General features: G+C 50.4%; 6 protein-coding genes across 6 annotated transcripts; 2 read left to right on the forward strand and 4 right to left on the reverse strand.

Moving 5' to 3' along the window:
* Window positions 1-1,477: 1,477 nt before the first annotated feature.
* On the reverse strand, window positions 1,478-2,363 carry J4E86_008803 (uncharacterized protein; the record flags this gene model as incomplete). Its single annotated transcript, XM_051449312.1, has 2 exons — window positions 1,478-1,974; window positions 2,024-2,363. 2 exons carry the CDS (start codon window positions 2,361-2,363, stop codon window positions 1,478-1,480), a joined length of 837 nt encoding a protein of 278 aa, XP_051299731.1.
* Window positions 2,364-3,662: 1,299 nt separating this feature from the next.
* J4E86_008804 (uncharacterized protein) lies at window positions 3,663-5,669 on the forward strand (the record flags this gene model as incomplete). The annotated part of the gene is made up of 1 exon (XM_051449313.1): window positions 3,663-5,669. The coding sequence occupies one exon, from the start codon at window positions 3,663-3,665 to the stop codon at window positions 5,667-5,669; it is 2,007 nt and encodes a 668-aa protein (XP_051299732.1).
* Window positions 5,670-6,002: 333 nt separating this feature from the next.
* J4E86_008805 (uncharacterized protein) lies at window positions 6,003-6,629 on the forward strand (the record flags this gene model as incomplete). The annotated part of the gene is made up of 2 exons (XM_051449314.1): window positions 6,003-6,423; window positions 6,478-6,629. The coding sequence occupies 2 exons, from the start codon at window positions 6,003-6,005 to the stop codon at window positions 6,627-6,629; spliced, it is 573 nt and encodes a 190-aa protein (XP_051299733.1).
* A 2,621-nt stretch (window positions 6,630-9,250) lies between these two features.
* Window positions 9,251-12,793, reverse strand: J4E86_008806 (NRPS; the record flags this gene model as incomplete). The annotated part of the gene is given in 2 exon segments (XM_051449315.1): window positions 9,251-10,951; window positions 10,970-12,793. 2 exon segments carry the CDS (start codon window positions 12,791-12,793, stop codon window positions 9,251-9,253), a joined length of 3,525 nt encoding a protein of 1,174 aa, XP_051299734.1.
* A 593-nt stretch (window positions 12,794-13,386) lies between these two features.
* On the reverse strand, window positions 13,387-14,080 carry J4E86_008807 (uncharacterized protein; the record flags this gene model as incomplete). The annotated part of the gene is made up of 2 exons (XM_051449316.1): window positions 13,387-14,011; window positions 14,076-14,080. The coding sequence occupies 2 exons, from the start codon at window positions 14,078-14,080 to the stop codon at window positions 13,387-13,389; spliced, it is 630 nt and encodes a 209-aa protein (XP_051299735.1).
* A 286-nt stretch (window positions 14,081-14,366) lies between these two features.
* Window positions 14,367-21,181, reverse strand: J4E86_008808 (Type I Iterative PKS; the record flags this gene model as incomplete). The annotated part of the gene is made up of 4 exons (XM_051449317.1): window positions 14,367-18,786; window positions 18,837-20,132; window positions 20,524-20,690; window positions 20,837-21,181. The coding sequence occupies 4 exons, from the start codon at window positions 21,179-21,181 to the stop codon at window positions 14,367-14,369; spliced, it is 6,228 nt and encodes a 2,075-aa protein (XP_051299736.1).
* Window positions 21,182-21,841: the final 660 nt, after the last annotated feature.

Genomic DNA, 21,841 nt, shown 5'->3' on the forward strand with positions numbered 1-21,841 from the left:
TCTACGCGTCCATGGCTACTTTTGGCAAAGACTTGGAGCTCACCCAGCCACAGGAAACTGAAGCGGCACAAGTTCTGTGTGCTTCCGCACAGCAGCTTCGAACAGCTACCGATAGGGCTGCTGGCCTTCCGGATATCCCGTGTATCTATATACCAAGGGAGGAGCAGGCAAGGCTGCCGACTGTGAGCGACCTAGTCACAGAGCTTCAAGCATGGACGCATGCGAAGTTGGAGTATCAGCCGTACTCGCGTGATATGAGCAACGAGCCTTATATGTCTATCCCGGAAGTCTGCAATCGTCTTGAACAGCGAGGCAGCACTGCGTCGCTTCCAACGTTGCTTGATGCGGGCACCCCTCCCTACAACTTTCTAGACATTTCAGGATCCAAGCTCGAACTGCATCGTCGTCCTGTACTGCTCGATGACCTCAACCTTCGTCTGCTGCATCGCGCTGTCAAGAGAATCGATGCCCATCATCAGCCAGGATCCAGAGACCTTGGAAAAGAGCATGTTAAGCGCCGTTCCACATCAGAACTGCAACATGTCGATCTGGAATCCTGTCTCGCATTTCTTCTCCTCGGAGAACGGGGTGCGGCTTCTGGCTACCATATGGACGTGCTTGACGGAACCTGGGTCCAAGTAGTTACTGGCTTCAAGCTGTGGTTTGTACCCACTCGCCGTGTAACTGAACTAGAAGCAAACAAGTTTGGAAAAGAGGGGGATGCTTGGACCCCCCCTGTAGACCTCTTCCGCGCAGTGCTACTTCGTCCTGGGGACATGTTGATCATGAGGCCTGGTTATTTTGTTCCTCATTTCGTACTCACCGGTAAAGACTCGCTAGCAATGGGTGGAATGGAATGGACTAGAGACAGTGTACCCTCAGTTCTCGAGCAGCTCCGATTTATCATCCCACAGTACAACTCGACCAACGAACCAGTTCCTAGGCAACTGACCCAAGTTCTCGACACGCTTCCTAGTCTAGTCCCCGAGCATGCCAATTGCGTGATGGAGTTTGCAGCGGAGCTGAAAAACAGCAATCTACTATACTGTACCTGTGGGCGCAGATGTACATCGAAATGTACGTGTAGAAAAAAAGAATCTACCCATAATGGTTGCACTTCTTGGTGCCACAACGCCAAGGGTCTACGCTGCTGTGCGTAGCGATGGAGCAGGTGCTGGGATCATCTTGCTAGATTGGAACCGACAAAACGTACATCCAGCGACCCACAACTAGCTCGCCTTTCTTCACACAGACTAGGATGAAGAGGCAGTACGGGCCGAGTATAGTTAAGGCCAAGGCTATAGGTAGCTTTGAAATTCGTATGAAGGAGATGTGCAGAGACTTCGGCTACTATGGATATTCAATTGCTCACTCCAACGCTCTAGCCAAGCTTTCAACGTTGATCGCTGCTTCTGTCCGCTTCCTCCGACCACTAGCATTATCCTCTTCTTTTGACGACACCTCACCTTTAGCATCATCACTGTGGTGATTCTGGAACCTCGCCTGTGCATTTCCAGTCCGGCAAGGTAGCTGCAGAGTCGATGCAGTTCTTTCCGGCGTGCTCGTCGTCTGTAGCATCGATCATGGTATCGTCCTCGTCCGTGGCAGCATATAGTGTTGTATCTTCTTCTTCTGGAGGAGCATCGACCATGGGAACGTCCCCGCTGTGCCTGGTGACCTCATCAGAGCCAGCCTTCTCTACTTTGTTGCTCTTGTAAGACCAGCTGAATTTTGCCTGTTTTGGAGACGATGAGGTTAACTTGCGCTTCTCTCCTGCCATCATATTGCTGCTTTGTAGCGGTATATTAGGGGTAGCTGCGACGGCAGAAGTGACTGGTGCCTGGTCGCTGGCTGGTGCCTGGTCGCTGCCTGCCGCCACGGCACCCGTGCACGCCTTGAGTTTTTCGATGGCCGCTTTCGTATCGATCCGCTTTCGTTGCTTCACTATATCTAGCTCAGCCTTCTGCAGTGCCTCTGTAATTGTCAATAATTGTTGCCGTATAGGTTAGGGTTTTAGACTTACTATACAGCTCGCGAAGTTTATCACGAAGTTGTATGTCCTCTACATCCTTCGCATGGTCATTGTAGTACGCCATAAGATACAGTACAATGTGCTCGTTAATAGCGTGGATAGTACTCTCCATGTCTTGTACCCCGCCCTTGGCTGGACTATTAGGAACAGTCGATTGAAGATGGTTAAGGACTTTAATAATGGCGCTTCGCTCTGAGGAGCCTTGATCGAAGTACCGGATTATGATGCATTGCAGGTGATATGTAGTCGCTTTTCTCATAATGGCGCTAATTTCAGCTTCAGACGGCCCTTGCTGGCCCTGCGTATTGTTGCCACTGTTTGAATCGGGCATAGAGAGGGTAAGATACGGTTCTTGCGGAAGGGCAAGCTGACAGTGTTCGTATGCGTAGTCACGACAAGTTATACGCTAGATAAATTGATTTATAAGAAGGGCGTGGGGCGGTAGAGAAGCCGTCTAGCTTGCATTTGTGTAGCCAGTTGTGAAAGCCGCAATCTTGTCCAGCACGCCCACAACGCTGCTTGCCGTGTCGTCTCTTGCTAGAGTTACACAAAGCGGAGTAAAACTACTAAATGCAAGCTGTATAACAATATTCCTAATAAGGCAAACTTCAAAATTTCTCTCGTCTACGGGTTGCGCTAGTCAAGATTGCTGTAATTACACCCAGGTAGGTAACCCTGTGCGACAATTCCATCTACACCTTGCATGCAAGCTACCGTTGCGACGTAAAGCGTAGCCGCTATAATATAATTGTACTATTGCGTAAGATCACGCTGCATGCGCACAAAGTCTAAACCAGTTTCTAGCAGAAACTGCACGCTGCCAGATTAGCTTGGTACGACGAAGTTCTACATGGATACAATGTCTGCAGCTTTGCGTACATCACGACAATCAAGACATTTTTAGATCTGTTTCCATCTACTGTCTTAGTTTGCTTTACGAGTCAAAGCTGCTTGCGGCTTGCTTTAGTAGAAGAAAATAATCACGGTATAAAGTCCGCATCGTCAAGGCTCTTTCCCGCAGTATGTCAATACAGCCCAATTAGTACTTCATTAACAAGCATTCACGTCTATCTACAATGGCTAATAACTCCACAAATACAAATCCCAAGAAGAAGCCTCACATTGTCGCTCTTAATAGTCTTGCTGTTGCATGGGGGAGAATAGTAGAAGGAGACGTCTTTGCTAACCTTGGCACTGTCATCGCCGCTGAAAAAGTCAACGCTGTTCTTGTACGAGGTAGTAAATTATGCGTTCTATTGTTGTCTACTGCTAACCTTCTAAAGGACTAGATTTCGCTCGCGCTGATGGCATAGTACTCCCGCAGACTAAAGATGCCAGCTTCAAGACAGATCATGACTACGATGATTTTGCAAGGTATCAGTGGGCCATACAACAACCTCGTGGTCGGCTGTTTGACATCAAGTCAGGCCTCACTCATACTAACATATGGTCGCAGTGCGGGATGTACCTCATTCAACTACCGCACGAGCCAAACGTTATCTATGCTGTGCCGGAAGAGGCGAGAGGCATAGCTAGAACAAGGACACCAGAGTGGGACATCAGCTACACGCCTGCTCATCTCTATGCACTGAGATGGCCTCGACACACGTGGGGTAGTCTCCTAGCTCAGATGGCGACGGCTACCACAACGCTTCACAACCCGTGGAGTAAGAGCATAACACGTTGCAAGAGGGATTCTGCCCACTCAAAAGGGTCCGATGTACACATTTTCAGTCACGAACATCACGGCAATAGCGCAGACAGCATCCTTCAGCTTATAAAGGAAACTGCAAGCATCCGCAAGCAGTCAGAAGGTTCGATTCAACTCAAGCCCACGCCGTACCAACCGTACGGTGGCGACTTTGCCTGGGAATTCAATGATGGGGAAAGTCATACATGTAGCTTTGTGCAACATAAGGCAGGTCGCACGTCAAAGGGCATCGTCATTTCGGCATTCCAGCCAAGGGAAAAGTTCGACCACCTTATCTGGGAAGATACTGCAAACTCCCATCTTAACCTATACGCCCGCGATCAGAGAAACCCAGACACTTTCCAAGAATGTCAATACAGTGTAAACTGCCAAGCCCGCCATGCACCTGCAGTTTTGGAAATTGTACAGCATCTTCTAAAGACGTTAGATGACGCCCGTGCGGGTTGGGAAGCTAATGTTCGCGGACGATGGTTAAGCAACAACGCAGATGAACTCGACCTAGAGAAAGCATTGGAACCATCTGGAGAAACTGATAGAATCGAAGCAGCCGAGCTGTACAACAAATCAAACGCAGATATGGAAACCGACCTAGTTGTTCACGCAGGTGAGACGGCTATACTGCAAGCGGCTGCGGAACGCATTCGGCAGGAGTTTAATCGACTCTCTAAAAAGGATGGGAGAGCGTATATGCTGCCTCTAGGGAGTTCCTCCAAATTGCATCCCTTAGGTGACATGGTCATCATAAACGTGGATAAGTCGAAGGAACCATGGGATGATCGCGTTATATGGTCATGGTTACACGAATGTCGCGACCTTACAGACATCAAGGGTATTGTTGTCCGCATAGCACCTCGAGGCGCATCATCGTATCAACCCAATAGGTACTTGAAGATGCCTCTTCATAGCACTACTCTGCCGCTGGCCAATCGCCGCACCTTCCTTCCCATCACACGCCGGCCAGCATACATTCTAGGCTACCAACCGCCCCCAGTTGGAGGTGACATTCCCCAACAGGTTCTCTTCATCTCTACGGACGAAATTCAGTGGCCTAAAGCCTTGCATTCATGCCAGTGGGAGTCTGAACCAGAATCGGAAAACGCAGAGTGGTCTTTCCAGCCAATGCGGCTTCTTCACTTCACTGGTCATAGTTCGAGTATCGATGCAGTAAGAACCACGGGAGAAGAACTCCACAGATGGAACACGCTTGAGAGTGTAGTGCAGTCTCTACGTCATTTCGATGATCTCACGGAAGCAATACCTCTTGGTGAGATATTCCGAGCCCCCAACCTGTACGGGACTGGCACCCAATTTCGCTACAGCCAGCAAACAGAAGAAGAAGAACATAATAGCCAGAGTAGCGACAATGCAGAAGACGAGAGTGGCAAAAAAGACCACAAGGAAATTAATAGGTTGCGCAACAACGAAAATAAAAAAATTGATAGGTTGCGCTCCGTCTGCATATCTCACGATCCCAAGATGGCAATCTGGGAAAAAGGCGTCTTCAAGAACTTGACACAGCTAGAACAGATGGCACAGTCGATAACTCAAGGTGAGGATCACATTGAACGGCAAGCCAGGAAGGAGGACGAGAGAAGAAAATCTTATCTTAGCCATGTCCCAGCTGCCGTACTCGCGGAGTTGTTCGAAGCGTTCCCCAAAGATGTCCCGCCTGGAGGAAGATCTCCTAGACAACCAATGGTTGACTGGCTATGGAATGTAAAGAGGGTAAAGCAGGCATGCATCAGTGCTGATCAGCTGAGTGGGCGACGTAAATGCGAATTGATAGACGCTGCAACATTCCGGGACTTGATCCTTACAGCTCTGTCTAAAGCGGTTGACGGTGAGACAGACAAAGAAAGGAAGGAGGCGGATGAATATCGAAAGCAGATAGAGAAATACGCGGAGAAAAAGTCCGCGTCTAAGTAATTCACCTAGACATGTGCAAACTAGCCTAGTACATGACATATGCATCTTTGACTTGCGGGTTCTCTCATTTGTGAGAGTATCTTATCGTTTGCATCGTTGAGGTTGCGGAAGTTGTGATTAGCTCGTCTCACTCTGGGTCATCTCTGGGTCATCGCACATGACATGTAAAACATGCAACCACCTGATTCACTTATGCAATCGTACACTAGCGTCACTCGCCTACTATATAAGTAGGACTTCTTCCTCCTAATCTCTCCCTTCTTTCTGCCCAGTTCAACACCACTACCATACGATTCTAATCAACTCTTCAACGCACCCAACACGTCACTTGAAATGGCTCCCCGCAAAAGCAAACTGCAGCCAGATGCTTCGGAAACGCTAGAACTACCTAACAAGAACAAGACAAAGGCACAGTCTGCGCAAGAGAAAACTACGAAGACGACTGTTCTGAAACAGGATCCTAAAGACTGGTATCTCGCTCTCGCTCTACCTGTTAATCGCCAAATGCTGTATGATAGTACCTTCATTGCAGGAGTCGAGAATCATGACAACGACATTCTACACTACACCGGTAGTTTATGTACAGAAAATAAGGACAGAGACGAGACACTAGAAGACCAAAAACCTCTTACGCTACAGATAGCGCTGAAACAGCTGCGAGAGGGCACAGAGTTTAGCAATGTTCGCTCTATTCACGAAGCTGGGATGATAGCGACAAGTCTGAACGACTTTTGGTGCAGTACAAAGACAAGTTGTAAGTTTATTAATTCGCCTTAGTAAAACATAACACAAGCTAATTAGACTCTAGACAGATGCCTGTGGTCCTTTGTAAAAGACCGACAGTACAGCGCAATGTACGTGTTCCAGTTCGCCTGGAATGACTCGACTAGGTGGGAGGGTCTTACTATCGTTGAGCGTCAGCATCTATGCAGTCTACAAGGCATGCGTATTCAAGAGTAAGTGCTATAGTAACTAAGTTTTGCGCTACTTCTAACAATGTAGTAGCGAACAAGAAGTCTTGCGCGTCTTCTTTAACCCAAAGCTAACTAAACCTGCACACAAGAAGCTACCAGTACGCTTTAGTAACCAATATCCCCAGCTCAACATACTAGACCTACCAACGAACTACCAGAGTCGTACAGCTACTACTTTTCTTCTCTCCTGCTACCAAAAGGAAACTGAATACACGCTTACAGTCATAAACACAGAGCGTGTAAAGAAGCTTATTAATAGCCCAGCTTCAAGAGAAGAATGGGGGAACGGTATTCCAAGGGGCAGATATGGCGAATATGGCGGCGAAGCTAATCAACAGTACACAACTTGGCAAGAACTAGCAGATGGAGTTTCGGGTTTAGTACAGAGCGAGGGGGTAGTGTTGGAAACATGGAAGGAGAGCTGGGACCGCGAAGCAAAGCAGCTTCACTTTCGCAAGACTCCTACACAGGTTGAGATCTCGGACTAAGTACTATTCGTAGGCTCTGCTTAACACTCGAGCACACTGATCCTGTGCTAAATGCCAAAATGCATCTGGTTAACAATGCGATCGATGAGGTAAGCTTGTTGAGAGAAGACTCTTGTGGGTGTGTACTGATTACAGTCCCCAGATCGGTTTCACGACGTATCAATGGAAGGTACTTGATGTGTCTCTGACATCTTTGAGCATTTCTAATAAGGCTTAGCTCTTTGTCCTGAATGGTTTTGGCTACGCCGTTGACTCCCTCATCCTACTCATTCAGTCCGTCATCGCCGCGCAAGCCGCCCTTGAGTTCAAGCCTTCCTACCGAAACGGCCTGACCATCGCTGCTTACGTCGGAATGCTCACGGGAGCCTTATTCTGGGGCTTATCGGCCGATATCATCGGCCGAAAGACAGCGTTTAACGTTAGTTTGCTGATTTGCTCGATCTTTGCAATTGTGGCTGGAGCAAGCCCAAATTGGGAAGTCTTGGGCTTGTTCGTATGTTTGAGTGCTTTTGGCGCCGGAGGGAATTTGGTGTTGGATACGGCAGTGTTCTTGGAGTATCTGCCTAGCTATAGGCAGTGGATGCTTACGCTCATGGCAGCTTGGTGGGGTATATATATCCCCAATCTTCCGTTGTTTTCTTCTCCGAGGGATGGCATCTATAAGCCTAAGTACTAACACTCTGACTAGGCATTGGTCAGCTCGTAGCTGGCTTTTTTGCCTGGGCCTTCCTTCCAAATTTTAGCTGCGCAGACCCATCCCTCGATCCCACGGCGGGCCCCTGTACAAAGTCTAACAACCAAGGTTGGCGCTACGTATGGTACGCTTCTGGATCCTTGGTTTTTGTAATGTCTATTCTCCGCATCACCATCATCCGTCTCAAGGAGACTCCCAAATTCCTTGTCAGCGAAGGTAAAGACGCCGAGTGCGTCGAAACCCTCCAATTCATTGCCACCACATACAATCGACCTTGTAGTCTCACCGTCACCCAGATGCAAGACTGTGGCACCGTAGATCGTATCGCTGCACGTGGAAATCAGAGTAAATGGGGCTTGGGAGAGATCAATATGCACCTCCGCGGCCTGTATTCCACGAAACGAATAGGTATTAGCACATCGTTGATTTGGCTCTCGTGGACGTTGATAGGCCTTGCCTACCCCCGTAAGTGTCTCTGTGCGAACTGCATGTGAGACATACGCTGACTTTGTACACCTTCGTTTAGTCTACAATGTCTTCCTCCCCGCCTACCTCTCATCCCGCGGCGCCGCCTTCGGTGAACCATCACCCTACATCACTTGGCGCAACTACACCCTTGTGAACTTTAGCGGCATTTGGGGACCTGTGCTAGCGGGCTACATGTGTCATACGCGCCTTGGTCGTAAATATACCATGGTTATTGGAGCATTGGTCACCATGGCTTTCTTCTTCGCGTACACGCAGGTCAGGACTGCTGTTCAGAATGTGGCGTTCACATGCATCATCAACTTCTGTTTAAATATCTACTATGGCACGCTGTACGCTTATACGCCGGAGGTGCTGCCTAGTGCGCACAGAGGTACCGGCAACGGGATCGCGATTGCCTGGAACAGGGTTATGGGAATCTTGAGTGCCGTTATTGCGACGGTCGCTGATGTAAGTCTGCTCTTCACTGAACCTGTCATGTTTGAGATGACTACGAATGGCTGGGTTCGGGCTGACTGGCGGCAAAGACGGGAACCGCTGTCCCGATATATATTTGCGCCGCGTTGTACATCCTCATGGCAGGCATTGCGGCGATTTTTCCATTTGAGCCCTATGGCCGGAGAAGTTCATGAGGTCTGCAGTCGAGGTTCCATCAACTCTGCTCTATACATGGACTCTTGATGCAAGAATACAGATGGACTTGTTTCAGTAAGCCCTCTCGATATCCGCCTGGTCCTCAGTTTATTCATGCAGGCGCAGTAAGTAGTCCAAATTGGACGCCACCTTTTTTCCGAACGACTCATGCTGCGCATTCCAGGCTGCAAACATCTTCATCTCATTGTAGCACGACATTGGTTCATACTCGAGGTTTCATCAAAAGCCGACGTCTATTGTGATATGAATGCACTATCTATGTCAAAAAGCTCGTTGTGCAGCAGGCTAAGTGACTTTCTCAGCATCGCCCTTTGTGCGGGTTGAGAGAAGAGCAATAGTCTCTGCAACAGACGGGAAATCAAGCAATTCCTCAATACTTGTAGCAAATCCCCGCTTGGAGTATTCACAAGCAAGAGCGGCAGCAGCAATGCTGTTGCCCCATATTTCGTAGAATGGAGTTTGGTATGTGAAACCAGGAGACGACCTGAAGTCTGATCCCAACACCGACTCCCAAGCTGAACAAACTACTTCCTCCAAGATCTTTGTATCTTCTGTCCCAGGCCTTGATGCCTGCTTCCTAGCTTGTCGGGGGCTGACCAGGTTGTGCTGGAATGCAGCCAGATCGAGTTGAGCAAGGATGTCTGACAGTTTCTGTTCCAACAAATGAGGCAGCTGTTCGTAAGTTTGAACGAAGCCGCTCAACACCGCTTTAACCCGATCTTCCGAGAAAGCCTGTTGCGAGTATCTCAGTTCGACTTCTAGCTTGTTGTCGCGAGCAGATGTTTGTAGCCATAGGTCGGCTTTGTCATGCTCCGGTTCGTACACATCGAATGCGCACCCGCCAAGTTCTGGAAATGGCTGCTCGATCGACCCGAAGCTGAGATGATTCACGACTGTCGAGAATCGTGTCCATCGAGGCCAATTGGTGCACTTCTCTATGATGTGATGGTGTCCAATATGGCCATGCTGCAGCGACTTCAGATAGTTGCTTTGAGTCGCATCGAGAAGCGAAGAAGCTTTTGCGGTTGAAACGACATCCGTGCGCAAAGGTATGACGTTCATGCATGGGCCGAGGATATCCGATACGTTGGGCATCATCATGTGTCTTCCAGAAATGATGCACCCGAATACGACAGAGTCCTGACCCGTAAGCTTCGACAGCACGATCGACCATGAGGCAAGAACAGCGGTTGCGCTCGTGTAACCCGAAGTTTTCAGATCTACCAAGGGAACGGAAATCTTGACGGCGCCGTTGATAGGGCAGTCCACGCTAGGGCGAGTGTGAGCACGAACTTCGCTCATCGAGCTGTTGGCCAGAGCTGTCTTCCAGAACGTCTCAGAATTCCTGCTTGCTAAGACTGCTTCTGCGCAGAAGTCGGTGAAAGGAATGACTTCCAATGGTCTGTCAAAATACAAAGCCTCGAGCGAGCGCCACAATGTGTCGAGACTGAGCGCGTCGTACTGGGCGTGGGAGATTCGAAGGACCAGTTGCGCTGTGCTAGTCGTGGCATCATGTACAAGGGTAAAAGCTACCAAAGTATCGCCGAGTTGACGGTGTCGTTTCATATCCTGCTGAATGATCTCCTTAACAAGCCCGTCCATATTCTGACTGTCACTAGACTGCTCCACAGTGAACCGGAAGGGGAAAGCCTTGGCCTTGAGAACGACCTGGAAAGTTTGTCTTGCTTTCACTACGAACACCGTCCGTAGGAGGGCGTGTTGGTTTATGAGCTGTTGACAAGCGCGTTGCAACCTTCCAACATCCAGTGTTTTGGGAAACCTGAAGATCATGTAGTCATGCCAGCCATGTGACTTGAGCAGACCCTGCCCGACACACCAGGCCTGCCAGTCCGTCGCCAGAGCAACAGCGTCGACATCATCTTGTGAGATCTCCGGTGCGACTGTCTCTATCGTGTGCGCTGTATATTCACCGCCTAGCGTAGTCGACTGAGCGCATACCTCGAACCTTGCCGATGTACTCATAGCCTGGAGAGTTCGATTTACCAGGATGTCTTCGATTGACAGAATGACCTGCTCTTTCCGTGCTTGTGCGATGAGCTTGATACAGTGCAAGGAATCTCCGCCAAGATGGAAGAAATCGTCCTGCAAACCGATGTACTCTACAGGAAGGCCGAGCACTGAGGCCCATAGACGTTGCATCGTTCGCTCCTGCAATGTCACTGGCGCAGACTTGCTTAGAGCGCCAACATGCTTCACCAGATCAACCAACGACATCCTGGCAGCCTGACTCCGCAGTAGCTTTCGATCGAGTTTGCCAGACGGGTTTAACGGCCGTTCTTTGAGTTCTACAAATCCGCGCGGTATCATGTGATCCGGAAGACTGTCCGCCAATCTCTCTCTCAACTGCCTGACTTCGTGAGAGAAGTCTGTTGCAAGCCCGTGTATGAAAGCGACGAGCATTGGCCCAGTTCCGGTTGCCGGTTCGACTATCTCCGCTGCGACCGTCACACCCGATGGGAGGCTGTCCAACAACGACTTCTCCACCTCTCCCAACTCAAAGCGTTGCCCATGTAACTTGACACGCGTATCTTTCCTTCCCACAATCTGCACAACGCCATCTTCGATATACTTTGCCAAATCTCCCGTTCGAAACATCACTCTGGGTCTCATCTCCCCCCTCGCTTTCGCCCATACAGGTGGCCCGTCGATAAATGCCTTCGTATTAGCTTCCGGGTCGTTGCGGTATCCCTGAAATAGCGCTGGTCCCTCAAAAAGAAGTTCCCCCGTTTCCCCGATCGGCGCTAGTGTATTCGCATCGTCTTGGTCAACGATCCATGCGCAACCCGTCATAAACTGGCGAGCTTTACATTTCTTCCCGCTAACATCGATGGCGTTCGCAATACCCACGCCCTCCGTCATGCCAATCGCCTCCACAAGCGACACCTGCGGTGCCCAAATATCGATGAGTCGCTGAGTTACGGGCTCACCCCCTACGGTCAAAAACTGCAAGCAATCCACTTCCTCTGGCTTCAGCAGGTTCAGCAGCGTTGGTGTAAGGAAGGTCCGAGTGATTTTCTTCCTGGTGATGAAGTTCGCTATACCGCCCATGCGCTCTCGCTCTGGTGGTAGGATCAATAGACCCCCGTTACAAAGCGTCTTCAAAGTCGTGACAATGCTCGCAGCAAAAGCCTGGGAGGCGAAGTTAAGAACGCGACTACTAGCTGCGTAACCATGACCATGGATAACATTAGAGACCGCACTGCTTTGCGTATGCTGAACCACTTTAGGTAGTCCCGTCGATCCTGATGTGAAACACACATAAGCGAGATCATTCGGAAGGCCGACTGGCAGGTCTATCACTCCGATCATTCCACTCTCAGAATCGCTGCTGCAAACTTCTGGCACATTGATGACCACCTTGCTGACAACTTCGCGCGGAAACCTCTCGTTGAACTTTTCTTCGGCAAGCATTACTCGAGGACTTATAGTGGCCAGGCACGCATGTAACCGCTCCGTTGGGTTGCCAGGGTCCAGCGTCGTGTACGCCATCCCCGCCTTCGACACAGCCATCATACAGACAACTAGCCAGATGGATTTGTCGAAACAGATCGGGATGATTTCACCGGCAGTGGCTTCATCGAGTATAGTATGAAGATGTTGGGCTAAACGCGTAGAGTAGTTTTCCAGTTGCGTGTATGTGAGTGTACCGTCTGGTGCATCCACCGCAGGCGCGTCAGGGGAGCAGCTGACTTGCTTGGTGAAGACTTGAGTGATAGTCAAGTGAGGAGTTGGCGGAAGTGAAGCGTTCCAAGACCATATCTGATCTTCTTCCTCTCGAGTGATCTTCGTTTTGCCTTTCGGGGACATGTTGCTCGTTTCGGAGATTATGGCTGTGCTCATTTCTGAAGGCCGGAGGATGGATAACAATGGTGGATTGGACGTCGGCGTGACCATGAGACGTAGTGGGCCATAAGCTACCTTTTGAGACTTTCTTGTAGCACACTAGCTGCATGTACCCGGTACACCATGCCCCGCACCATATGTCACCAGACTCTTGGAGTAGGTTGAGTGTTGATTTGCCCGTTCGCCGGTTCCTCGGTCCAATTCTCGTGTCGCCGACATGTGAGGTGTACGTTTTTACATTCGGTCCGCAATAGATACGATGCTAGCTCTGGATAGTATGCACCTACATCGCAAGCGGTGTGCGAAGATAAGAGACACCCTTCTTGACGCAATGGCCACCTTTGCTTGTACTCTCAACCTCGGTATTGACATTAGGACCGAGAGCGCCTACTGATTTGCTCCGCTGCATGGTTGGCTACGCAACTTATCGAAATACAACCAGGTTCTGCTTTGCGAGGGCATGCATGGTACCAGAAAGGGCGATCGACTCTACCGGATATGTGATTCATTCGTTGCAGTGACAAGAGATCAGTGACTATGTTCGACTATAAGTCTACCTAAAAGGACATCTTTAGATGCTTGAACAGGAACAGATATCCTGGTTCTACTTGGCTTTTCCACTCCCTGCTTCCCGGCTTGAGATGCAGATCATGGATGTGTTTCACTCCAGGAACCGGTAAGAAGCCACATTCAACTCCAGAATTGTCCAGCTCCTTTACGAACGATTCGGCTGTCTTGAACGGTACAATCTCATCCTGTAGCCCATGAATGACAAATGTGGGGACATTGTAGGAGCCGTCTCGCACATGCGCCATTGGGCTAATCGCTCTGACAAGCTCTGGGTCAGGCTTTTGGGCCAGAGCCTTAGGAGAAAGGCCGTAGAGCAGAACGTTTAGCCCGATGCCCTCCTTGAGAACCGCGAAGATGAGCTCAGAGCGTGGGTCGCCGGGCTTGATCCAACCCAATCGACTACCATCCATCATGGTGCCATAGTTCGTCACGGGTGCCCGCGGCAGAGCCTGCATGATTTTCTCAAGTCGCATTCTGCGGGCAGGGAACTCTCCGTAAGACTGCTCTTCCTGATGCCTTTCCAGAGCCCCAGTTTCAAAGTCGGTTGGGCCATAAAAGCCCAATATGGCGGCTGGTGACGGGATGTCGAGCGCTTTGGTAGTCCAAGCAAGGCTGCAGAGGTAGAGGTACGAAGTTAGTATATATCTCACATGCACTTCGTACAGTCAATACTTACCTCATGGCGAGATGGGCACCCGTTGACCACCCAATCGGAACTATGCGAGTTTGGTCTATCGAGATGCCGTATTGAGATGTGATAGCAGAGAGCTTTGTCTGGATCCAAACGTATGCATCTCGTACGTCGGAAAACGGTCCGTCAATGACATTCACCTCTGGAACCAACCGATAGTCTATGCTGACGGGAAGAATGTTGTGCGACAACAAGAACTTTGTCTGTGCTGGTCTGATTGCTTTGCGTGAAAGTGTCATGTGGCCACCTCCGTGGATCATCAATGCTGCCAGACGTTTAGTGCAGAACAGCAACGCGTGCGGAGGGCCATTTACCTACAGGCATCGAGCTAATTGGAGGGCTGTTCGGCAAGTAGACATCGGCTTCTATCTCAATACCATCAACGACCTTGTAAACAACTGTGTCAACACCAGACGTTGGCAAGTCACTGTGACGCTGTGGTTCCAGATACTGCTTCACAGAGGCTATAAGTAGCCGCTGAAGATTGCAATCCGGCATTGTGCTTTGAGAGTAGGTGGCGCTTGCAAACCCAGCTTGATGCATGAAGTTCATCCAGACTGCTGCAGGTTGAATGGCATGTGTGGCATCGACCGCCAACCACCAACCGTCCAGCAAACCAAAAACAGCCTCGTGCCAGTCGAAGATCGTAGTGATTTCTGAGAGCACCAAGACACCATGCGGATTGAGCATGTGCTTGATACGACGACAGGTTTCAGTTCTGTTGGCGGTTGCATGAACACAGTTCGTGCTAATGACGACGTCGAACCTGCCAACCATTTCCGTAGGCGGTTCGACTTCAAGGTTAAGCGTTCTGAACTGCATCCACGAGTATTTGAACTTCTTAGAAGCGTTTCGGACCAGGGTTGAAGATATGTCCGTGAATACATATTCAATGGAATGGCCGAGAGCACCTAGTGCTTCACCAAGCCGCTTGGTAGTCCCTCCCATGCCGGCTCCAACCTCGAGGATACGAACTGGTCCATTTGCCTTCTTGACTAATCGAACCATGAAGTCCACAAGAACCTCAGTCAGAGTGGCAAACATAGGGGCTTGGGTGTAGAAGCTTCCAACGATTTCCTGGGACGTGCTGGTGCCAAAGAGCAGCTTAACAGGGTCCTCCACACCCATCAAGCATTCTGCAATCTTCGGTCCGGTGAGAGCCATGAGTTCAGCCTCACAACGATAATTTGGGTGGTCGGTGATGAGGTGGCGTAGAAGCTGGGACGAGCTGGGAGGAAGGGTGGGTGAACAAAATGACCGGATATATCCGGAGTCTTTCTTTTCGATAACACAATGCCTCTGAAGAATCTCGTAGTATCTGTGCACTACCTTACTGTGCTTAGACTGATATCCGAAATCGGGAATCTTCTGGCCCGGCGCAATGGTCTTGAAATCAATACCTAGCTTCTGGAAAGCTTCAATTAGGTAAGCAAGAAGAAGCTCGTCCTGACGAGCAGAGACCTTTGCTAGATACTCTGTAAACTGGCAAGACCGGGCATACTCTTCAAAGGAAGACTCTGCCTCCAAGAGAGATTGAAACGGATCCGTAATCTCGGCAGTTCTGATAGAATGGTGTATGGGTGGATCAAGCACAGGTGAGTTTGACGGCTTCGAAAGTGGGGTGATACTTGACTTCATTAGAGAAAGTCCAGCCAAGTGCATCAGATCCTTGACAGAAACGTCAAGGAGGCTATCAATACCATTGATATCGACGTTGAACTCTTCAGATAGGCAGGAAACGAGTTCTGTCGTGGATAGAGAGTCGAAGCCGAGGTCCTGAAGAAGTTGGTGATCTTCGATATGGCTGACAGCAACGCCACAAAGATCTGAAATAAGCTCGAACAATTTCGCGCGTCGAGTCCTACCAATAGAGTCCTTGGCACCTTCCTCCGGGCTTGAATGAGGTATTAATCCGGTTTTGGATGTCTTAGAGACCGGGGAGGGAGATCTAGCCGTCGGCGTGATTACTGGTGAGACTTGCTTTCGGTCGGCTTTGGTGACGCCAGAAAATATGGTTTGGCTCAATGCACCAAAGCTCACCGTTAGAAGCTCGCCAGGCGACACAATCTTCCCGAAACGGTCGTTAATCTCGTCCGAGAGTTCGACCGACGCCAGTGAATCGATACCAAGATCACCGATACAAGTGTTTGAGGCAATGAAATCTGCTGGTGCGCCAGTATATGCGGAGATCATCGCCCTCAACGGATCATCTGTTTCTTTGGCTTCGTCGCCAGCCACCGAGGAAGCACTTGATGAGTTGGAAGCGCCATCGGGCGTCAATGGCGGAGGGCTCTCGAGCATAGCGGGCCTAGAGTTCTCGCGAAGAGAGAGAGATGAACACGATTTCGAGGTTAATCTTGATCCATTGGCTGCGTCAAGCGTTCGCTCAAGCTTGGAGATTTCGAGACGATGGAATTTGGCACCGATAGCTGTCATGGCTACCTCGCCGTCTTTGGTCAAAACGAAGACGTCGCCGGTCGCATGCACATCATCGATGAGAGTGAAAATGGCATAGACGTCCCATTCCTTGTGAGTGTCGAAGTCGCAATGTTTGGACGTCGTGACACTTTCGAGGCCGGAAGCTACGAAAACCTGACCCTGTGGGCATACTTTGCTGCTGTTGATGAGAAGGCCGGAGACTTGAATGAACGCGTCAATGGACACAGTGTCGCAATACTTCGTTACTGCGCTTTCATTGCCTCCAAGATGACTGTCTGGCATACGGATGTCGGCTAGTGCCTCGTTGTTGTCAATGACGATACTTTGAATCCCGTGGAAGAAGTCGGCGTAGTCCACAACCTTTGAGAACAGCTTATAGGCTCGTCCGCCGTTGAGTTTCTCCGAGCTCGGACTCGATCGAATTGAGTCAAGGCGGTCAGCTATGAGCCGCTTGTATGTAGAAAATCGAGGATTCTCTACTAGAGCCATCCGACCCCTGCCATGAACAGTTGAGCGGTGGGAACTGGTTGCTTGCCCGGAAGAGCTCGAAAGAACAAACTTCCATCCGTTTTTGTCAATATTTTCGAGAGTCAGATTGACGTTGCGATCCAGGTCGACGCCTAGCGGTGATTCGAATGATAGGTCCTCAAATGCTAGCGATTTAGATCCGAGGTCTGCACCCAGAATCTGAGCTGACATAGCCGCACACTCCATGTACATGGAAGCGGGACAAAGCGGCCGACCACGGACTGCATGGCCACTGATGACCTCACGAAAGCGGCTGGCCGAATTATTGACAACAAACTTGTTCGCACTGCTAGTAGACTCAGCATGATGCAGCAAGCGAACAGGGATCGGAACAGAAGCGGTCTCGAGCTTTTGCGAGCCAAGACTTCCGTAACTCCGCTGAAGCTCAGTAGCTCTATCAACATTCTCGAGCCAAGCTTTGGTTCTCTGAAACTGATAGGGGGGTAGCCATGCTGGTTCTAAGCCAGCTTCGGAAGGAGACAGGAAAGCCCATGGGGTGATATCGATCCCTTCCTTCCAGAGGTGAATGATAGTTTGAGAGAGAACGTTGGTAGGTTGACTAACATCAGCCGTCTTAATGTTGAGAAATGAATGAATCTCCGGTTCAGCTGTCGCACGCTTAATCATGGGGATAATGGATGAATCGAATCCTGCTTCAAGCCAGATGCAGCCTCCCAGGCGCTCTTCTATCCGCCGAATGGCGTCCATGAAGTAGACCGGTTGGCGAAGATGTGATGCAACATGCTCAGCATTGATCAATGAAGTGTGCACCTTTGTGCATGGCTCGATGGGAATAGAAGCTTCTCTGAAGTCCAATGATTTCAAGAACTCCATGAAGTCGTTCTGAAGTGGCTCGGTAAAGACGGAATGGAAGCCATGAGTTACATCGACTCTCCGACTGCTGACACCCTTGAACGAGGGGTCAGTAACCAGCAGTCTTTCCGCATTGGTCACCGCAATCTTGGTACCAACTACGACGTGGCTGTTAGTGGCATTGAAGCAAGCAATCTCTAGGGATTCACCACCGATTGCATCAATGACACGTTCGACAACAGAGTACGGCGCAAATATTGCTAGCATAGTACCTCTCTCTGGTCCCCATTTAGTCACCATGAGCTGGGCTCGGGTAGTGACAAGTTTGAGGGCCTCTTCAAGAGAGAGCACACCCGATACGGCCATTGCTGTCAACTCTCCGAAGCTGTGTCCAATGACGCAAGCGGGCTGCACGCCAGCATCGATCCAACACCTAGCGCTAGCATATTGAACCGCCATGGTACCTGTCTGCAACAGAACTGGATCGGTAATGACGGTGGTCTGGAAGATAGCCGGGATGATCGATGGAGTTCCAAGCGCGACGAGGATTCGATCGCACTCTTGGAGGTAGTAGCGTAGCCTGGGATTTGACTCGTAAACCGCTTTCGATAGACCAACATTCTGCTTGCTTTGGCCGGAGAATGCAAGCACGATACGCTTCGAAGGTTGGGGTATGCTGCATGACGAGATGTCCGTGGAGAGTTCGGTGCGTAAGCCGGCAATGTCGCAAGCTGTTGTCATCCAGGCCACCGAATGGCGCTTTCGCCGCTCCGATAGGGTGTAAGCAAGGCTCGAGAGGCTCAGATCTCCTTGGCTAATGTACGATTTAAGGACAGCTGCGTAAGCCTTCAGACTCTCAAATGTGTGGGCTGAGAGTATGATTGGATAGTGGGTACCCGCAGGCAGCTGAGTCGGTCTATTCAGATAGGTTAGGCTTAGCTTTCTAGGAGCGAGATTCACACTTACGCTTTGCTAGAGCTCCTCCGAGGCCCTTCGCAGACAACAAGCGATGCGTTACTTCCAGCCGCGCCGTAGTTGTTCACCCACGCAGCTCTGAAGGGTACTTCCCATGGTTCCAGGCTCTTTGCGATGACAATCTTGTCCGGGGCCAATGAGGGAATCTTGGGGTTCAAAGATTTGAACAATGCGTGGGGCGGGATTGCTTTCTTCCATAACATAGCGATGACTTTGAGCAGTCCAGCGACCCCAGCCGCCGACTCTGCGTGGCCAGTATTGGCTTTGATAGAACCAAGATAGAGTTTGGTTGGACGATCTGATCCACCAAACACGTCTCTGATGCTGCTCACCTCAAGAGGATCGCCTGCTTGTGTGCCGGTCCCGTGGGCTTCAACGTAGGACACATGGTTTGGACTCATTCCAGCACGTTCAAGAATCGACTGGTATAGCTCAACCTGTGCCGAGGGTTGAGTGACTGTCAAAGATGCAGACAAACCGCCTTGGTTGGTGGACGACCCCGGTATGACGCCTAAAACTGGATCACCATCTGCCATCGCCTGTTTCAAGGGCTTCAATACGATCATTCCAGCACCATCTCCACGGCAATAGCCATCAGCCGCTTGATCGAAAGGCTTGCATTGACCGGTCGGGCTGAGGAAGCCGGCCTTGCCAAGACCCAGATAGTTGTGAACTCCGGAGATGATGTTCACTCCTCCAGCAACAGCCATAGGACACTCACCCGACCAGATGGACTGGCAGGCACGATTGATGGCGACAAGCGAAGAGGAGCAGGCCGTGTCGATGACTTCCGCCGGTCCAGTCCAGCCATAGTGATAGCTAAGCCTGCCGCACAAGAATGCCCGAATGGTACCAGTCGCTGTATATGCAGTTGGTGGATGGGCACTCGTATTGTCCGTGTACTCGATGAAACTTGCGCCGATGAAGCAGCCGACTTTGTCTCCGTTCTCGCGAACATGTTTGCGGAGGTAGCCCGCGCTGTCCAGAGCTTGATAGGTCAGTTCCAAGAGGATGCGTTGCTGAGGGTCCATGCTGGCAGCCTCCTTGGCATTCGAGCGGAAGAAAGCCCAGTCGAACTCATCGACCCCATCAATGAAGTTGCCGAACCACTTCGGCTTCCATTTGTCGTTTTGCAACGCGCGAAAGCTTTCGCGCATCGGAACCCTGTCATGGCGGATCTCTTCGCAAGTCGATGTGCCAGCGGCGAGGAGCTGCCATAGTTCTTCGAGGTCGGCTGCTCGTGGGAGTCGGCATGAAACACCAGTGATGGCAACGGCGTCTTCCGGGCTGGCGTGATGTGTTAGCGCGGCGCTAGTCGCGTCAGCCTGTTGGGGCTACCTACTACTTGTATTCAGCCAACCTGGCCCCCTGAACAGTGGTATGGACTTCCATCTTCGATATCCGCAAGCGAGCGTTGTGGAACGGCATCAGGGGGACTGGGTCTCCTATGCCGAACAAAGCAAATGTATGGGCGTCTGTACCACTTCCCGCTAGGTCCTGTGCGACATCCTTCAAAAGCCGATACCACTCGCATCGAGAGGCGAGGATGGTGTTGATTGCCTCGTGTGTCAGCGAGCAATCATGCAGCAAGCTGCCATCCAAATTCGATCGCACAGGAACTCGCAGCTGACTAGCATCAGGCAGCATCATGTCGTCATGCTCCCGACAAATGTCAAACAGCACTTTGACCAAAGGCGCGTTCTCCGGGTTGTGCACTTTGCCACGGATATGGATATCGGTGACTAGCAAACCACGGTTACGAGCTCTTTCTGCCACCTTCTCGAGCTCTAGCACAGGGCCTACGATACTTATCGTTTTTGGGTCTGTGATCGCCGAAATGTAGCACTGCATGTTGTAAGTAGCTGTTACACAGGAATGGAATTGCTAAATGCTGCTTGTTTGCTTCGGTGGAAGTCATGTTCCTGTGACACAAGTCCAAAGACCGACAGGGGAGAGGCCCTGCAGCGAATACGAAAAGAATCCCAACTTACTCTAGGAATACCTGCCACAAGCTCATCTCCTTGCGGAGGAGTTCTCAGGCGTACTGCGATGGTCGTGGCTCCCTCCACCAACTCGTCGTCACCCAATTCGCCAAATGCGCCAACGGCAAATGCCAGTCGTAAAGCTTTGGTTGCAAGATGGACTACCTCCTCCTCGTCTTTGGCGCAGGAAACAGCAAAGGCTGTAGGAAGACCTCCACAATATCCCTGAGCGCCGCCACCTTTCTTCAGGCTTGCCAGCATTCGCTCGTGCGTGAGACCATGCAACTCGAGCAACTGGAAGTACTGGCAGATCTGGATAACCACCAACAGCGGCAACGCTAGAATACCGGACATGGAGCTTGAAACAGGTCCAGATATTCCGTCGGTTATCCATCGTTTCAGACTGACGACATGTCGCTTGCCCGATTTGAGTTTGGCTATGTCCGGGTGGCCGTCACAAAGTATGGTCCATGTGTCCGTCAACGACGTGATGGCTTCTGCAAATGGGAGGAGTAGGGGCGTTTCAACAATGTACTTTTGGAGCTGCTCGAGGTACGCCTCTGTGGGGGCCTTGCTTTGAGGGCAAAAGAACGCCACAGAAGGCGCGAAATGATCAGACTGGCTGCGCATATCGAAAAATACCTAAACTGTCTACGGAATCACGAACGATTCGCTATGTTGAACCAGCTGGTATATAGACTGTTCCGCGAGCTATGATTCCTGTGATAACTATATACAACGTACTCTACTATGCGATTCATTGTACACAAGACTCGCTCACTCATCACTCCTAGCATTCTTTGAAACGGACCTACTTACATCCCCCACGATATAGAGATTAGGAGCTACTCTAGATTGTAACGCGCTGTGGAACCAGCCATCTCCACTTGTCTTGATCAAGTATAGGGTTGCATACGGTGCTTGCGAAGAGACGCCGAGTAAAGACCGTGTGTATCCAGAAAACTACCGAAGGCAAGAAGGTGTCGCGTGATGCCAATCGAGGAAAATGACATT

Source organism: Alternaria arbusti, assembly GCF_024043155.1.
Source record: "Alternaria arbusti strain BMP 1465 chromosome Unknown scaffold_14, whole genome shotgun sequence".
Taxonomy (NCBI): Eukaryota; Fungi; Ascomycota; class Dothideomycetes; order Pleosporales; family Pleosporaceae; genus Alternaria; species Alternaria arbusti.